This window comes from Sorex fumeus, unplaced genomic scaffold (assembly GCF_029834395.1).
Source record: "Sorex fumeus unplaced genomic scaffold, SorFum_2.1 ptg000086l, whole genome shotgun sequence".
Taxonomy (NCBI): domain Eukaryota; kingdom Metazoa; phylum Chordata; class Mammalia; order Eulipotyphla; family Soricidae; genus Sorex; species Sorex fumeus.
The window spans coordinates 36,480,183-36,498,784 of record NW_026606143.1 but is presented as its reverse complement, the minus strand read 5'-3'; the positions used below and the strand labels follow the sequence as shown (position 1 = coordinate 36,498,784).

Here is an 18,602-nt window from a genome sequence, read left to right as displayed (position 1 = left end):
CTTAGCAGACAGTTGGGCAGTACCTCAACAGGTACACAAATGCCACCAAGAGCGCACCGCTACCCCTGAGCCAGCAGTACTAATCCGTTCAGACCAGATCCACATTTTTACCCTTTAGCCCCAGAGTAGTGTCTAGCCTTCCCCAGGAGCCTGCAACTCAAGAGTTCAGATCCACCCACCCCCAACCCTCCATCCCATAGAATGTAGCCTCAGCCACAATAGAAGGCAGTGGAACCCCTTATTTGGCCAGCCTTTCCTCCACACCTCCCTGGGGAAGGATGGCACTGGAAAACTCCAGCATGTCCTGAAGCCTGGGCTGGGGCTGTATGCTGCCACCCATATCCCAGACCCTGGCCACCCAGAGGACTGCTCCTCCTATTCGCAGAGATACATCCAGTGAAGACACCATCTGCCCAGAGCACCAGAAAAATCTGTGCCAAGGAAAATGAACATAAGGTCATTGATATTAATTGAAAAGAAAAAGGAAGTTCACAGGACACAGAAGGATTTAAAGTACAGAGGACGGGAAACAACCTCTGAATTCTGAGTCCTAACCATCTGAGTTCCAACTAGCAGTGAAAAATGAGGATGTCCCAAAGGTGTTTCCCAGGCCAGGCCTCTAAAGACCACCAGTTTTAATAGTACTGCCTGATAAGAGACATGGGCCAGCCCTCATGCTGACATAGCCCAGGACATTGTCACAGGACAAGGAGTTCAAGGAGTATCTGATCTCCTTGAACCTTGACTCTACAAGTACACAGAATGCTGACACCTACCTAGCATTTGAGCAGCCAGAAAAGGGTGTGCCAAGACCCCACACCCTCATCTCCATCCTCTTTGAGAGCAGATTAAGACCTAGTGTGGATGTCACCTCCTAGGACTTGTACTGCACACTGCACCCCACTTTCTGGGACATCAAATAAAGGCATCAAGTTGTTCTAAAAATAGAATTGACCCTGTTGTCATCTTATTTCTTCAATATGCTTTTGCTGGATGGAGTATATGATTTGTTTTTCTTCACTTTGGTACAATTAACATTTAGAGCCAGATTTTCCTGACTGTGATGACCTCAGCTTTTGGATTTTAGGAGAATGCATGGAGAATCATTGAAGAACAGTGACCTCTACTGGCAGAAACCATCAAGCTTGGTCTCCCAAACCCTGGTGCATTTTGGGCAAAACCCTGGTGCATTTTGGGCAAAAACATTTCCCCCAGGATTTGTAAGATGTTGTGAGTTGGGAAATACTTGTGATACTTGTGATAACTAGGAAATGCATTTGGAGAGGACTGTCGGGGCGAGGGGCCACTTCTAGCGATACTTGACCAACAAGGAGACAGAGCTCAATGCTTGGGTCAGGATACAACACCACTTGGGCCCATGGTATTGGGGGCCAACAAAGACCACAGATGGCCTTGCAAGGGGCTCTAGGTCCATATTCTTGGGTTCCGGAAAATGCATGGTGCCAGGGACTGAATATAGGGAAGAGAGCATAGGAGTATACCCCTGGTCTCTAAGTTATGAACCCAGCCCAGAAAACACAATATAAAAATTAATCTACTTCTTGAAAACTCCAGTTGGCAATAATTAAAATTAAAACACGCTAGATGGAATTTAGAGAAACATAGTCCCAGGCTGTGCTGTGTATCTGGGGTACCAATGAGCCCAGAAACTGTGGGATAGCATTTAGAGTTTCCTAGCACAGAGCAGAGTATGTTCCCCCTACACACACACACACACACACACACACACACACACACACACACACGCACACGCACACACACACTCACATGCACACATTCTTCGAGCACTCTGTCAGAATAGCAAACAAGCTACATGTCTATCAAGAGCCAAAAACATCAGGCAAACGTGGTATGTTCAGAAAGGAACTGTGTCCCAAACTTTAAAGCGAAAAAGGCTGCTCAGTGATGAGGATCCTGTGCAAGTTTTCTCTGTGAAGGAATGGCTGGGAGGATTTTAAACAGCTTCCATGGCAACTGCTCTGGATCTGACAACGAATGGGTCTCTAAATGCTGCCAAAAAACCCCTCCAGGACAAGATCAATGCAAGGTGCTCACGCCTCACCCTGAGCCACAAAAGAGTATTCCAGAGTCAGGATGGGAAGAGGATTGTCTGTGAAGCAGGTAGCACTGTGAGAATTAAACTAATAGTGAGGAATATTTCTGGAATCACAGAGGAAACCAGAAATCAGGTAGGAACTCATTTGGACATTTCATCAAAAACTGCTTTCAATAGCGTTCTCACCAATTTCATGGCTCTCCCCTTTAGAAAGTCAGAGAGGATGCTGACACTAAAGTAACATCCCTTCTCCCACTCAGTTACTTCCTAAGAGGGGAGGCAGGAGATAAAGTGGGAAATGGCCACTCCACCAACTGGGAAAAATGCTCCAAGGGAAACTGATGCCAGAGCAGGAGGGCGAGAGTAAATTCACTGGCATAATGGTGGCCCCGAACCCTGGCCTGTCCCCATCACAGTGGAACCACACTCACTCTTCTATGAACGCAAATTCTCTACATGCAATCAGTGTTGCAACTGTGTGGGAATGTATGTTTAATAGACTATTAAGCCATTTAGATAAAGTTTCTAACTACTCAGAAATACAGAATTCAATGGGTGTCAAGTTGGTGCTGAATAATGAAACCCTCTTCACCATGGATACAGGGACTAGCTGATAGTCCCTGGGATCCAGTGCTAAAGCCCAGCATTGATATAGTAGTTTCTGACCTGCCAGTTGCTGGACTTGACACAGCATCTCACTTTCCACCACTTACCAGGAGGACCTTGTGGGTGTCACTGAGGTCAGTATTGGCAATCAGAGTGGGAAAGCCCCTGAACTTGGGACAGTCCTTGGCCAGAAAGCCCACAGTTTTCTCTCATCTCCATTCTCTAACTGCAATGACACTCCAGGCACAGACAGAATATCAACACACACTCCCATTTCCAAATGTTCCCTGAGTATGGTGGGTCAGCCCCACAGCCATGTGAGAAATACACCTGTCTCTTCAAAAGGGGAGAAGGCGAAAAAGGCAGAAGAAACCAAGGAAGATGCAAAAAGTGTCACAGATTGGTGGAGTAAATTCTGGAGCAGGAAAAGGTAAAGACAGGAAATCTGGGAAATGTCATCTAGTACCATTCAGCGAACGTTAATGTCTTGATTAGCTATATCAGTGATGAATATTTAATGTCCCATTAGGGACATGAGAGCAGAATCCAGCACACTTTTTCTCACCATCAGTCCTCTCAATACTGGGTGCTGGAGAATTCTGACTTGTCTATTCTTTCACAGCTATAGACACCATCCCTGGCCTCTCTCCAAACCACATACCAGTAGCATAACTAATCCTCAAAGAAAAGTCTGGTAAAATAACTCCAAATACCTTTGGGAGTGGTGGGTGGACAAAAGGCACGATGACCTCCAGGTCCACCCATATTGCAGTGAAGTGCACGATTTCATTTTAGACTAGAGGGGCACAGCGATAGCACAGTGGGTAGGACGTTTGCCTTGCACGCAGCCGACCTGGGTTCGATTTCCAGCATCCCATATGGTCCCCTGAGCACTGCCAGGAGTAATTCCTGAGTACATAAGCCAGAAGTAAACCCTATGCATCTCCAGGTGTGACCCAAAAAGCAAAAAAAAAAAAGACTGCCCCTTAAGATCCATTGCTGCCCAAGTTCTCTCTGTATTATTATCTAAGCAACACTTACGGAAATACATATTTTTTCTTATAAGATAACACACTGATATATGTATGTAATACAAAGACAGGAACAAGCAGTTATTCTGACTCCCCACCACCACCACCACCCTGAGCTCATTAAATGGTCTAGAATTGTAAAACAAGGCAGTGGATTAATAAACAGTCCTGACTGGCTTCCTCAGAAGGGACACAAATGGCCTCTCAAACTAAGAAAAAGATATCTTCAGACAGGAGAGACTGGCATCCATCAGCATGAGGGCTTTCATTATAACTACGTGAAACTTCCTTAAATTCTGTTTCTCTGATTTGGGGCCACAGCCAAAGGTGCTCAGGAATCACTTCTGGCTCTGAGCTCAGGGATCACTCCTGGTGGGCCCGCGAGATAATACGGGGTGCTGGGGATTGGACCTCGGTCAGCCACATGGAAGGTAAGGCCCCCAATTCTTAAACTGTTTGAGCACGGCACACATTTCTCTGGATCGCTCCCCTACACCAGTCTAGTGTCTTTTAAGAAGCACCATTGCCAGCATTTCTCCAGATTGGATCTCAGTTAAGGGGTGGGGGGAATGAGGCTAATGTTTCCTTCAGGTCAGAGTGTTCTTCAGCAGAAAAACACCGATTACCCCTCCTTTGTACTGCTTCTGCAAAGAAAATGAAGTCTAATGATTTAAGCAAGTCAAAATGTTCTCTTGTGCTGAACATGTTGAAAAAAAGAGTCAGGTTGATTTTTTTATTGTACTCCTTGGCATCTACCTCCAAAACACAAAATCATTCCTTCAAAATAATATATGCACCCCTAGTTCACTGAAACGCTTAGCACAAGAGCCAGGATGTAGAAGCAACCCAAATGTTCAAGGACATTCAGGCGAATGAATAAAGAAGCTGTGTCATTTACACACAATGGAATCTGATGCAGCCTAAAATGAAATCGTGCACTTCACTGCAATATGGGTGGACCTGGAGGTCATCGTGCTAAGCAATATAAGTCAGAGAAGAAAGGAATGTCACATGGTCTCCCTCATCTGTAGAATAGAGACAAAACAAGAAACAGACAATACCAACAATGGACACCTCTTGGCCTTGGATTAAATAACTTCCCAATAAGCCATGAGGGGTAGAAGGATGGTGCTAATAAAAATCATTACCTAAAATACGTTTGGAAACATTTAATACATATTCCTATTTTATGAAGATAAAGGCAGTGAAATTCCATACAAATAACTCATTCCTTAAAGTAACGAGGTTGTGGGGGGACAGCCAGGAGAATGGCACAGCTCTGCTCTGGACACAGCTGCCAGGGACAATGTCTAATGCGGAGACACACTCAGAGGCCAGGGCTTCCTGCTCTTAGGAGGCTGCTTTGGAAACAAGTGATGCCCTGGCTGCTCCCTCAGTAAAGAAGCTAAAGCCCAGCAAGAGATCAAGCTCAGGCAGTGGGGGGCTCATTGGACTGGCACCTCATCAGCCATACCACGGGAGTTTCTTCCAAGGGGCAGTGGTGGGAGAAGAGAGAGTGATGGGAGATGGGGACCTTTCCTGTGTCCACTGACTACAACCCCAGCTTCAGAGTCTATTCGTGTACAATATTTTCACAATCGTCTTCTCTGGTCCCTGGGACATGAGAGTGAAGCCTAAATTTTCCCTGTGTGAATCTGCATTGAATTCTGGAAATGTGATCCAGTGGTTGTGAAATGAATACACAGATGAATGCGTTAATTAATGGAGCAATTATATCCGTGGATTCTACTCACTGCTTCTTAATTATCCCAGGAGACAAAGTGAAACTTATTCCAACACATAGCTACTTTAATATGAAACAGGAAAAGAAAATAAGGAGATTATGCCCCACCCCCTTTTTTTTAACCTATCCTAAGTATTTAGAAACCTTTTGAACACTGAGATTGCTGGTATTTGTAGACACCTGAGTGTCATAGATGAGATAGCCAGGAGAAAATTTTAATATAAGGAGAGTGAATGCTAAATAGGAAGTAAAATCAACATTTTACTGATATAGGTAGGGAATATATTTAACAAAAAATGGATAAAAATTACATTAATTGCAGATTATGTACAGCATGTCATTTCTTCCAACATGTAACTTTCAAATATCATTACACTAAATATCCTCAAATATTTGTACATAATTAAAAAGTAATCAACCAAAGCACTAAACACTTCTTTTAAACGATGAATTAATGTAATAAACTGAAATTCCAGTAGCATAATAGAATATCTTCAGTTATTAAATGATACATCTATATTAGTCTGATGGAATTTATCATACATATCATAAATGGTTTTGACCACATGTTTCTACCAAGAACTGATTTGAATACACATACAAGTAGCTTCTTTACGGAGAGCAGCAAGAGAGGTACAAGTGCCCACTCTTTCTCTCAAGTGTGAGAAGCCGGGTCTGAAGGTAATTCTCTAAGACTTGGCTCCATAGGATTTCTCATCAATGGCACCAAACAGGGCCAACTACATCCCAGGGTGGTAAGAATGGGCTCTTGTTTCTGGAATCAAAAGAACTAAATAGGAGCTGGGCTGTGTGTTACAAGCACAAGACTGTTAATCCCCTTACCCTGGATACAACAGCATGTTTTTCCCTCTTAGATCGCAGGGCTTATCCTGGAATAATTAGGCAGAGGAAGAAATCTGCTACCTGCTCCACACTAGTTAACGCAAAGAGAATACTCTGGGGTTTGGAGTCTACCTTTCCTGCTAAATGGACCGATTATCCTGAAAACACGCTCACAAAAACTGGGGGAAAAGACTAAACTGCACGTTGAGCTTCCTTGGAAATGGCTTTCAATATTTAACACTCCCCACCCCACACACACATCCCTTGCAGTATAGATATAGAAATCCTGGAAATCTAAGGCAAATTATAGTGATTATAGACAACAATCCTGCATTATAAACATCATAGAGACCAGATCTAGCATGCTCACAGCACAAAATGAATGAACATTATGTTAGATGATAGAGGTGTTAGCTATGCTATCATGCTCATCTTAGTATGACAGTGTGATATATACTTGTAAAAATGTTTCAACATGCTGAAAAATTCAAACTTACACAATGCTACATATCAAACTTTTTTCAATTTGAAAAATTCCTTGAAGCGGTTCAGAAATATCCAATTCACATCTTCTTAGGAAAAGTTGAAAGGTCAACCTGCCAAGGGCAGTTGGAATCCCATGAAAATCTCAAGTAACTAGACCTGAAAAACTAGGGACTTCTAGAAATCACACTTTTTCATTCATCTTCCACTCCGATTTTAGAAAAAACACCACCAAATGAGAAAACATCCACATAATATCAGGATTTGTAAATAATTAATTCAGAATAATTGACTTGTTTTCAGCATATATAATCTAACAATAGTTTCTGCCATGGCCAGCTTCTTGAGCATAAAACCTGTGAAGCCATTGAGAGCGTCCTACCCTCGGGTTCAATGCTCTGCTTTTGCCATCATGAAATGCTAAGTAGGTTTTGAACAAGGGACCCTGCGTTTTCAGTTTGTTCTGAGGCAAGCATCTTCAACAGCCTCCAACCGTGGAAGAGCACAGAGGAATCCCAGATAATTCCTCATTTAGGGCACTCATGGTTGTGGCCTCCATGCTTTGGCTAGTCTACCATGCTCACCCAGGCCCTCACTCATAAAGGTCGTCAGTAGAGGTGACTACATCCGTGGGCCCAGCCATAGCAGAGCAGTTTAACCGGCAACTCAGGGGGGCACAGAGCACAGAGAGTGATGGTCCTCCATCAGGGCTTGTGGGAGACCCCAGCTCTTTGCTGCCAATGGCCAATGAGCAGCCCTAGGAACCACATGGGGTGCTTTCTCACCCATGAGTTGAAGTGAGTCCAACCCAAAGTATTCAAAGCAGTTCCCTCTCTGGAACAGTGTCTCCTTCCTCAGCACACTATTGAGTGGCACCCCATCTGCCACTATCCCTGCTCTTGGGCCCCTAAGTCCCACCACCAGCCACTTCTGCCCAGCTTCACTCCTGTTCACTGAAGGGATAGAAAGGGAGTGGGCAGAGGAGAGACTCAAAGGAAAAGACAAAGTGCTTTAGCGTGGCCAGGCTCTCTGGGACTCCGTCTTCCTGTCAGAGCTCCTCCCTCTGTCCTGGGGTAGGCTCAGGCCTCCCTCTGAGCTGAAGGTTTGTCTGCTGGGGGTGAGGGGGGCTTTTCTCTGCCATGGAGTGCCCTGCGGTCTCCCAACCTCTGCTCTGCAACCCATCCCTGCCTCTTGCTCTGTCTTTGGGTGTGTACCCAGTGTAGCTGCCCCCCTTCACTATGACCCAAAGGTAGCTTGGGGTGCAGCCACCTTCAGTAGGCCTGTGGGACCTGGGAATGCCCAGATTGATCACAGAGTGACCTCTCTGGGCCCTCACAGGACACTGCAGCCAGCCTTCCACCTATAGACTCATCCCAGCTGAGTGGTCGGCACTAGGCTATTCCCAGCTGCCCTCTCAGCCCCCAGGCATGGGGCAGAACCAGCCGTCTCCAAGGTGCCATGTACTGCCAGCCTGCTGGAGGCTTGACAGTGCCCAGAATGTCTGCAAGGGGAACTCCACCCAGGAGGGGACATGCCAGTCTCTCTTCTTATGGAAGGTAAACACCACAGTGCCCACCTGACCCCACCCCGGCCTCTCCTTCCTTCCCTCGACCCACTTCCTTCCTGGTATCTGGGCTCTCCAGCAGGTCCTGCATGGATGTGCTCAGGCCTTCTCTTGAAAGAGCATTGAGGCCAGAGCGATAGCACAGAGGGGAGGATGTTTGCCTTGCACGCCACTGACCTGGGTTCAATCTCTGGCATCCCATATGGTCCCCCGAGCATTGCCATGAGTAATTCCTGAGTGCAGAGCCAGGAATGACCCCTGAGCATCACTGGGTGTGACCCAAAATGCAAAATAAATAATTAAATAAATAAATATTTTTAAAAGAAAGAGCATCCTCCTGCATGGCAGCCCAGCTATGAAAGGGCGCCTCAGGCCTGCTGGGCTCTCCCGCTGAGAGGATGAAGCCTGCAGTAAAAGAGAAGGGAGGAGGGCCTGGGTGAAAGGAAGGATGAACATGATGAGAGTGGGAGCTATTCTGTTCATTAATTCATTTGCTTTAGTGTGCTTCTCTTTCCACTTTAAATGCAGTAACTTTGAGCATCAGTTTCTCTACCAGAAGCAATGACTAGAGATGAAGGCAGGTACTATAAGAAACAGCACATTTCAACACTTGAACCATTCCAGACAGCCTAGAACTAGGTATTTCCCACCCTCTGGGCTTCACTCTTCCTGCTCCTGGCCCCCTAACAGACCTCTGAAATGCAGACAATGTCCACCAGGACCCCATGGCCAAGCTGCTGGTGTCTCCCATCAAGCCCCCCGTTGGGAGAGGCAGCCTCTCAGCAGACAACAATCTTGTATTATAAACCCCAACCTTGCTAAGATAAAGATAAGCCTTCCATCTCGCATGGTATGGGGTGCTCCCCACGGGGGAAGCAGGACCCCAGAAGACCCAGTGTCCTGCACTCAGTGTCTGTAGAACCATAGAAGAATTGGCAGCACTGAAACTCCATCTGACACACAACCTGGTTTCGTAGGCAGCGCTCACCACTGGGCTCCCATGGCAGCATGGCTGCAGTTCATTTTGATTTAGTGGTGCAGATTCAAGTTTTATCATCAACTGCACTCAGGAATTACTCCTAGCGGTGCTTGGGGGACCATATTGGATGCCGAGGATTGAACCCAGGTCAGCCGTGTACAAGGCAAATGCCCTACCCGCTGTACTATCGCTCAGACCCCCTCAAAACTACCTTTCTTATAAAAAGAAATACCTGATATTTCTATTGATAAGTGAAATTTATATGCTATTTACACGTGAAATTCAGGCACTTAGAAAACTACAAATACAATGAGTGTAGCAGTATTTAAACCTGCTGAGCAAGAAGATCTGGAAGACAAAAAGACTACTTGACGCATTATCACTAAAATGATCAGTGACTTTTCTTATATTTTTCCCTTTCATTTTGGGGTAACATAACCACTGAATTTTGATAGAATATTTTTAAAAATTATTGACCCAGTGATATAATATAGAGTTTATGACACCTGTCTTATATACGGCTGACCCTGGTTTGATCCCTAGCTTTGCACATGGTCCCCTTAGCATCCCAATGAGTGGCCTCGAGACCATAGTCAGCAGTAATCCCTGAGCACTGACTGCTGATATGAGCCAAAAACCAAAAAAGAAAATTAGTTATTAGAAATAGTTATAGAAATAATGCTACAGCTTAAATATATAAGATAAAAAACATTCATTTTCCCCTAAAATTCTACAAAGTAGTAATAGAATTCTCTTAGGATTTAATTTTTTAAATACCTCCTTTTCACCTTTTTTGAGTTCAAGGGCCACATCTGGCTGTGCTTAGGGCTTACTCCTGGCTTTTTCATCAGAAATGATATTGTCACTTCTTCAGGGGAGCATATTGGGTGCCAGGATTGAACAAGGAGTGGTTGCATAGGCAAGTTACCTACTCACTATCCAGCCCTCCTTTTCACCTTTTCTGAACCATACAAATCAATTACCTATGTCTGTGTGCACATAAAAATGTATTTATCTTATATTAGCATGTCTATCATATAAAATATATTATCATGTCATTTTTCTCCTCTCAACTCTACTTGCTTTTGCATGCTTTATAATCATCGCCATCATATATTGTGGGTTTGAGGAATACCTGTAAACAGCAATCCTCTTATCAAGGTTCTGAATCATAGACAAAAGAATTAAGAAGATAGAAGACCAGAATAAAAGTTCAGATCAGAGAGCATAAGTTTAATCAGCAGACACTCTTCATTCCAAACGTTTTAAATCCTAACATAATATCAGTTCATCTACTGTGTTACAGGAGAGTTAAATTGCTGTGGGTCCACCATTCTCAACAGCCCTGAGTTGGAAATACCATGAAGATAAATACCTTTATAGCACCCATGCCCAATTTCTCTTCTAGTTCACTAATCATGTCAGTCATTTCCTTTCTCATGGTAAAAAGGAAGGAAGAGAGGAGAGAGAAAGCAGGAGTGCTATCCTAATTACAGAGCTGTGAAGGAAACATCAAAGATAGAGATAATTCTTCCAGAAAAATCCATAAAAATATAAAATGATTGAAACTTTCAATAAATATTTAGCACTGCACTATAGCACTGTCCTCCCGTTGTTCATCAACTTGCTTGAGCAGGCACCAGTAATATCTCCATTGTGAGACTTGTTATTACTGCTTTTGGCATATTGAATACGCCAAGGGGAGCTTGCCAAGCTCTGCCGTACAGACAGGATACTTTTGGTAGCTTGCTGGGCTCTCCGAGAGGGACAAAGGAATGGAACTCGGGTCGGCCTGGTGCAAGGCAAATGCCCTACCTGCTGTGCTATTGCTCCAGCCCAAGAAAATAAACAAGCTGCTCTGGTGAATACCAAGAACACAATGAACCTCTTCATATTTTGAATATTTCCAGAATTAGTGCTATGGGCTGGCTTGTCCCCTTTCCTTCAAATTTCATATTTTAAAATTCTGATGGAAATGTGAATATTTGGAGAAGTAAGTCGGCAATTAAGGCTAAATGATGCTTAAAGGGTAAAAGCCTGGTATGTTAAAGTATATTCATGAGGAAAGAAACCAGAGAACTCATTGTGTCCCATCAATAAAGAATAGGTCAGTTGAGCACACTATGAAATGGCAGCTGCATGCCTACAGGGCAAAACAAGATCCCAGAACAAAACCTAACTACCAAATACCTTGATCATTGATTACCATGCCTCTTGAATCACAAGAAAGAAATTTCTGGGGGCTGGGTGATAGTACAAGGGTTAGTTCTTTGACCCCAGCAGCATATGTCCACCACCACCCCCACACTCGGCATCACCAGGTGTAGCCATGGGTACCCCCAAGCACAACCAGGGTGATGCCATTGGTAACAAGATCCACAGGGCCAAGAAACATGAACATTGAAACCATGGCCACGGTTATCTGAGCATCACTGGGTAGGTGACTGAGCCCCCTGAGCACTGTTTAGGTAGCTCATGCTCCCACTCCCACAAAAGAAATTTCTGCTGTATTAGCTACACAGTCTGTGTACAACTGTGAGTGGACTGATACAATTAGAGTAGAGAGAGTTCTTGTCTATCTTTATATCTACTTATCGATCTATCATTGATTTATCTAACCATGCATCCAACATATATCTACCTGCATGTACCCATGTATCTATCTGAAAAAGAAACGTTCATATAATAGAAACACAGAAATCTATGTCTTTTGAAAGCTTAGATCATGACTATATTCTTTATGTGTCTTCATTGTACCTACTGAACAAGGAGTGTCATTGGAATGTGATGTAAACTGTAAGCTGAGCTAAAATATAAAAGATTTTTGGGGAGTGTGAGGCTACACTTCATGATGCTCTAGCTTTACTCCTAGCTCTTCATTCAGGGATCACTCCTGATGGGGCTCAGGGATCACATGGGATAAAGGGGATCGAACCCCAGTTGGCTGTGTACAATGCAAGCACCTAACCTGCTATATTCTCTCTCCAGATTATATGCTTTTACTAGGAAATTGAAAGATTAATGTTTCAAAAGAAGACCAATACACTATTTTCAAGATGGGTTTTTAAATTAGTGTGCTATCTGACATAATGTTGCAAATAATCAATTATGATTTTTGTTGTTTACTTACTCTGTTGTTGCTCTCTTGGGAAGTTTTCTCATGGAAAAAGCCACCATCGCTTTGAAGAGATATTCTTCATTTTCATCCCAAGTATACTAACAAGGAAGTAAAACAGAAGAGGTAAAATAGGATTTTTAAAAAATTGTCCATTAGAATCTAACAGTGGCCATAGTAGCAATAGTCTCTCTCTCTCCCTCTCTTTCTCTCTCCTCTATCTCTCCCTTTCTCTAATACACACACAAACACATGCAATTGGAGAGTGTGATAAATCATGACACTATAATATTCAGGATAAGATTTCTAACACACTATCATTTCAAGAGTGATATGTTCCCCATTGCATTCTCTTCTACAGATTTTGCAATATTAGTAATTATTCAACAATAGGCCATTTAGGCCTCTGATCCTGGGCATAAATAGAGATGGCTCTCTTTCTTTCATCAAATTAATTACTATTTTACATTTCATTTTCTTAATTACTCTTGGTACAATTTTTTTTTATCTGGATACTTGAGTTTGTATGCATGTCACAGGACAAATTATGTCCTACACTCAAATTCGTGTGTTGCCATTCTAAATCCGAAACCAGAAAATTTGGACAGAGTGTTAACAGAGGTGATTAGGTTACAGTGATATCATTATGGCGGGCCTTATTCATCATTATTCCAACATTATTGATGTTATAAGAGAGAATTTGGGCACATTCATGTTCAGAAGGAAAATGATGTGAAGACTTGTGGAGAGACAGTCATCTAAAAGTCAAGGAGAGAGGTCTAGAACAAATCGTTCCATCGGTACCTCAAGGTTGAAAACCACCTTGCTAACACCTAGGTGTTAAATTGTAAGCTTCCAGAACTGAGAGAAAATAAACTATCATTGTTTAAGTTTCCCAGTCCATGATACTTCATTATGCGAACCCTCACTGACTAATGTGGGTGAACCATCTTTCAGGGGCGTAATCAAGTGTAACCACAGAAAGTCAGAAAACAGATTTTGTTGTGTTGAACTCTAAATGCATAATGACTTACTCTCCATTTATCAGGGGATCCTTTCTGTTTCTGTCAGCTTGCTATGTCTCACAACTCACACTGACTATTTCAAACCTCCATACGTGTCCCCAAATCTCAATCCTTTCCCACTTACATCACTCTTATGAGATGCTCTTCTTCATAATTAAGAGATACAAATCAAAACATCAACTTAAACTCCCCCACCCTCCTCACACCAAATATAAAACTTCCTCTACAGACACACATCTTATCCTCTTCATCACCCTGATGGGTCAGATGTGGTATTTTTCCTGTGCATTCACAGGAAAAATTCACTAGTCCAACCTCCTCTACTAAGAATTCTTTCTTCCTTGTTTCCTTCTTAGGATCTCAACATAAAAGTTTCCCCTTCTCTGGGGCTGGAGCGATAGCACAGTAGGTAGGGCGTTTGCCTTGCACGCAGCCAACCCGGGTTCTATTCCTAGCATCCCATATGGTCCTCCGAGAACCACCAGGAGTAATTTCTGAGTGCAGAGCCAGGAGTAACCCCTGTGCATTGCCGGGTGTTACCCAAAAAGCAAAAAAAAAAGGTTCCCCTTCTCAGGGATACCCAGATCAACCTTAGCCCCAGACTATAGGGAGGAGAAGGAAAGAAAGTGAGGAGGGGAGGGGGAGAAGAGACAGACGAGAAGCAACAGGAGCCAGGTCAGGGGATTGAGGTACAAAGGTGGTGTTAAGGAATGATAAAGACAAATATCCAAATCACATAGTCAACAACACTGAAATCAAGAGACCCAAATGTTAACAACCAAACTTAGAGAGATGCCTATCAAGAGGGTAGGCTGGAGGGTGGGGGGTAGATATACGAGGGAGACTGAGAACATAGGTTGAGGGAAGTTGATACTGGTGGTGGGATCAGTGCTGCTATATTGTACATCTAAAACTCAACTATGAATAACTCTGTAAATCACGGTGCTTTAACAGAAAAATATTTTTTTTAAAGTTCCCGTTCTTTTTGATGTGCTTGACTCTGTCTAGAGCCCGTCCATTGACTTTCTTTTTTTCCTCTTTTGGTTTTTGGGCCACACTCTAGTGCCCAGGGGCTACTCTGTGTTTAATTCTCAGGGGTCACTCCAAGTATGCTGAAGGAACACATGCAGTCCTGGGGAATCAAACCTGGGCTTACTACATATAAAGAATGCCCTTCAGTACTTGGAGCTATCTTCCCTGACCCTGTCCATTGACTTTTAACTATACTCAATTATTTCCCTTTAGAACAACAGCAAAACAAAATCCCTCACTCAACCTACCTTCCACCTATTATAATCTCTCTCCTCCTCACACAGACATCATTCTCAAAGGAATTGTCCTTACTTCTGTCTTTACCCAGTCCCTCCCCTCCCCCCCACCCCTTTATTTACTTATTAACTCACTCTTAACACTCTCCATTTTCTGTATTCCGATTCTGCTACTCTCCCAAAATGACTCTCTCAAAAGTTACAAGTGACCTCCATATTACTTAACATAATGAGTATTTTCTGTCAGTCTCATCTTGTATTGCCTTACAACAGTAGATACTGATAAGCATTTCCCCATCTTCAAACATATGCTTGCCTTTTGTCTTGTGACTTTTGCCTGGTCTTCCTTCTACCTTTCTGCCTCCCTTTGCAGGTTTACACTCTTCTATGGGGGGGAGGGGGATCAGGTTTTCAAGACTCTCAGAGCTTTCTACTGGGCCCTATTACCTTTTCGTTCTGTACTTTTCCCCTCTTCACTGTTATCAGTATCAGGCTTCCACTATCATCTCAGTGAAAATGACTCAGAAATGTGTATCTCAAACTAGCTCTCTTCTTGTTATTTGCAAATAATACCTCAAAGTCAATTTTCAAATTGAAATCCATGATGTTCTTATCAATATCTAGTTCTCTGGCTCTTAATGAGGCATAATGCGTTCAGTTGCAGAATTACAAACAAAAACTTTAGCCATGACCCACTACCTCCCCTCCTTGGCCTAACAATCCCACGACTCTCAACTCCTTTCCTTTCTCTGTTACCACTAGCACACAGTTTGTTCTCCAATAAATCATCATCTTTCATCTACACTATTTCAAAAGCTTCCTAAGTGCTTTCTCCATACTGCTCCGGTCCCCTCCACTTTGTCTTCCACACTGTGGTCAAACTGTCTTTCAAACACTAATTCGATCATGACAAATATTCTATAAAACTTCCACTTGTTGTAAAGCTAATATCAAACCTTCCTAGTCCAATGACCTGACCCTCAAGGCAATCGTATGACATGTTCCTCCTCACTGCTTCAGTTCCAAACACCTCAGCCTGCCTTTCATCTCTCATTCGCATCAAGATCCTTCATGTCCTAAGTACTTATCCATGCTGTTCTTTCCGCTCTTTAAAAAATTTATGGTACACTGGTACACTTCTTTTTTTAGGGCAGGGAGAGGTGGGCATACAGCCAGTGGTGCACAGGACTTACTCCTGGCTCTGCACTCAGAAATTACTCTTGGCGGTGCTTGGAAGACTATATGGGGTGCTGGAGATGGGATGTGGGTCAGCGGCATGCAAGGCAAGTGTATTACCCACTGTACTATTGTGCCAGTGCACCCTGGTGTACTTCTACTCAGGCTTTAGACTTCATAGAAAATGCCAACAAAGCACTGAGACTCCCCATGAACTGAAGCCCCCATGTACTGCCTTTTCCCAAATTACTTGTCAAGAATACAATCAATTCTCTCACTATTTTAAGTTCTAGGAGAGCTTAGATACCTGATTTTAGCTACCATTGCATCTCCTACGTATAGCACAGTACCTACTCTCACAGGATCCTGGAATTAGAAACCCTACATATGGGTTTCAGCTGGAGTGATAGCACAGCGAGTAGGGCATTTGCCTTGTAAGCGGCCGACCCGGCCAACCCAAGTTCGATTCCTCCGCCCCTCTCGGAGAGCCCAGCAAGCTACCGAGAGTATGTCACCTACACAGCAAAGCCTGGCAAGCTACCTGTGATGTATTCAATATGCCAAACACAGTAACAACAAGTCTCACAATGGAGACGTTACTGGGCCCACTCGAGCAAATCGATGAACAATAGGAGGACAGTGCTACGGTGCTACAATGCTACATGCGGGTTCAGAGACTAGATTCTGCCATCAGATATCCTGGGTTCAATTCTTAACTCTGCCACTTGCTGACATAAAATCTTACAAATGATTCTTAATTTCTTTACACCTTGTTTTTGTCCTCTATCCAATGAGAATTGAAATACAGCTACTACTGTCTTCAAATGGTGATTATGAGAACCAAAGGAATCAATTGAACAAAGTGCTTAGAAGGGTCTCAGCTAGAAAGGAACTAATTTCAAATGAATGCTGTTAATTAAAATTATCATTACTTACTGAGCGAAGAAACAAACTCATTGGTGGTTGGTCTGCAAATTGAATGATTCTAAGTTTCTTTCCCACTCTTTATTTTTCCAGCCTAATATTTTGTTTTTAACTTATTTACAGGATGGTTGGGCTATACTACATGGTTCTCAGGGCTTACTCCTGGGGCTTCTCAGGGGACCAAATTGCTAGCAATCAAACCAGGGTGGACCGTGTGCAAGACAAACACCTTAATTCTTGTGGTATCTCTCTGGCTCATAGTCTAACATCTTAACATTGCTTTCTATTGGGGAAAACTTTCACAGACAACCTTGGGAAACTGAGCCAAGAAACATACAATACTATCTCATTAATTTGACAGTCATTCCTGTTCCTACAGCTGTATGAATCCAGAAGTATATTTTAATTCCACTTGTTACTCTAATATTTGAGTAGAATTAAAGAAGCCTCACGTTAGAACTGAAATTTTGAGGGCTATGAAAGTTCTTACATGAGTAATCCACAACTTCTTTTCAATGACTAAAAAGCTAAAAAATTTAAATGACATAAGAATGAGGAGCTAAAGTCCAACCCAGACCTACATGCCTAACTCGGGTCCATTTGCTCCACTATGCTGAGCTGAAACATTCAAGATGGCAGAATTATTTTCAGTAATACATAACTTCAAGATACAACAAATGATAGGTTGAATATACAATTTAACACAATTTGGTCAATAACTTAAAATTTTCCATTACTTTACCATTATAAAATATCAGATCTTAGGTCTTTAGAAAGAATTGCTATAAGTTTGAGAACTATGTAGAAAATACAGTACTATTTTCAAAACCAAAATTAGTAATAAACATGCAGATTCTCCACTTACTGCATCTTTTCCCAGAGCTGTTCTGATACTAAGTCTCACTTTAAAAGCATTTTCTGCATCTGTCAAAAAGAACAAGAGAGAAATCAATATTTGATGATAAAATCACAAACCAGCATAAGTACAATTAAACTTCTCCAAATACTCTTGAAAGTATAACTGAAAGCAACTCAGATGTTTTACATTTTTCCTTCAAACAACTCATAAATCAGTCACGGGATCAACTTTCGTGCCACAAAATGTCTACAGATTGAAGAAAATTAAGAGGTCTTTCAAAGATGTGTCAATTATTTAAAAACCGTTGATCTATTTTCTTAAACTTCAAGGCCACATACCTGGATAACAGAGTTGAGCATGAATATCAGTTACAAGTAAAAAGAGTAACCACAACATACTTTCAGAGTAGAATACAGAGGCAAATGGAGGGAAAAAAAAATCCACCCTCCACTTAAAGCCGCCTTAGCCATTCTGTGACCCGGATTAGAATATGAGAGAAAGAAGCTAGCCACCACCTAACAGGTTTAATGATTAACCCCCATCATTTCAGTTAATACTTTGATAGCACAGCCCACCTCCTGTCAGTTATTTACAAAACTCTGTTTGGAAAACAGGCTAGTTGTCCTTTCCAAACTCTACCTGCAAAGAATGTTTCCTCTGTTGACTCAAAATTGGAATCTTCCCCCACCCCTTCTGTGGTAGCCTGCTGAGCACTCCATCGAAAAAAACCAAAGAACAGATTCCCATCTGCAGGTTCGCCTTGTCGGGAACTTTCCGTCTTCTCAATACCAATATCCCCAGCTCCAAGAGAGGCTGTCTCAATTTGGGAGCTAATACTCACTATTTCTGTCTCTGGAAACAACACCCTTCCAAGAATGGCCTCACCTGACTCACATGTCACCAGGGCC

The 18,602-nt window shown here is 42.8% G+C and overlaps 1 protein-coding gene across 1 annotated transcript in view; it reads right to left on the bottom strand.

Moving 5' to 3' along the window:
- Nucleotides 1-18,159, bottom strand: part of CLTRN (collectrin, amino acid transport regulator) — a 34,718-nt gene extending 16,559 nt beyond the window's left edge. The window contains exons 1-3 of the mRNA XM_056131304.1: nt 18,033-18,159; nt 17,701-17,759; nt 12,458-12,543 (exon numbers count right to left, since the gene is read on the bottom strand). Coding sequence (XP_055987279.1) covers nt 12,458-12,543; nt 17,701-17,759; nt 18,033-18,090 — 203 coding nt within the window. The 5' untranslated portion in view covers nt 18,091-18,159. The remainder of the gene's footprint in view (nt 1-12,457; nt 12,544-17,700; nt 17,760-18,032) is intronic.
- Nucleotides 18,160-18,602: the final 443 nt, after the last annotated feature.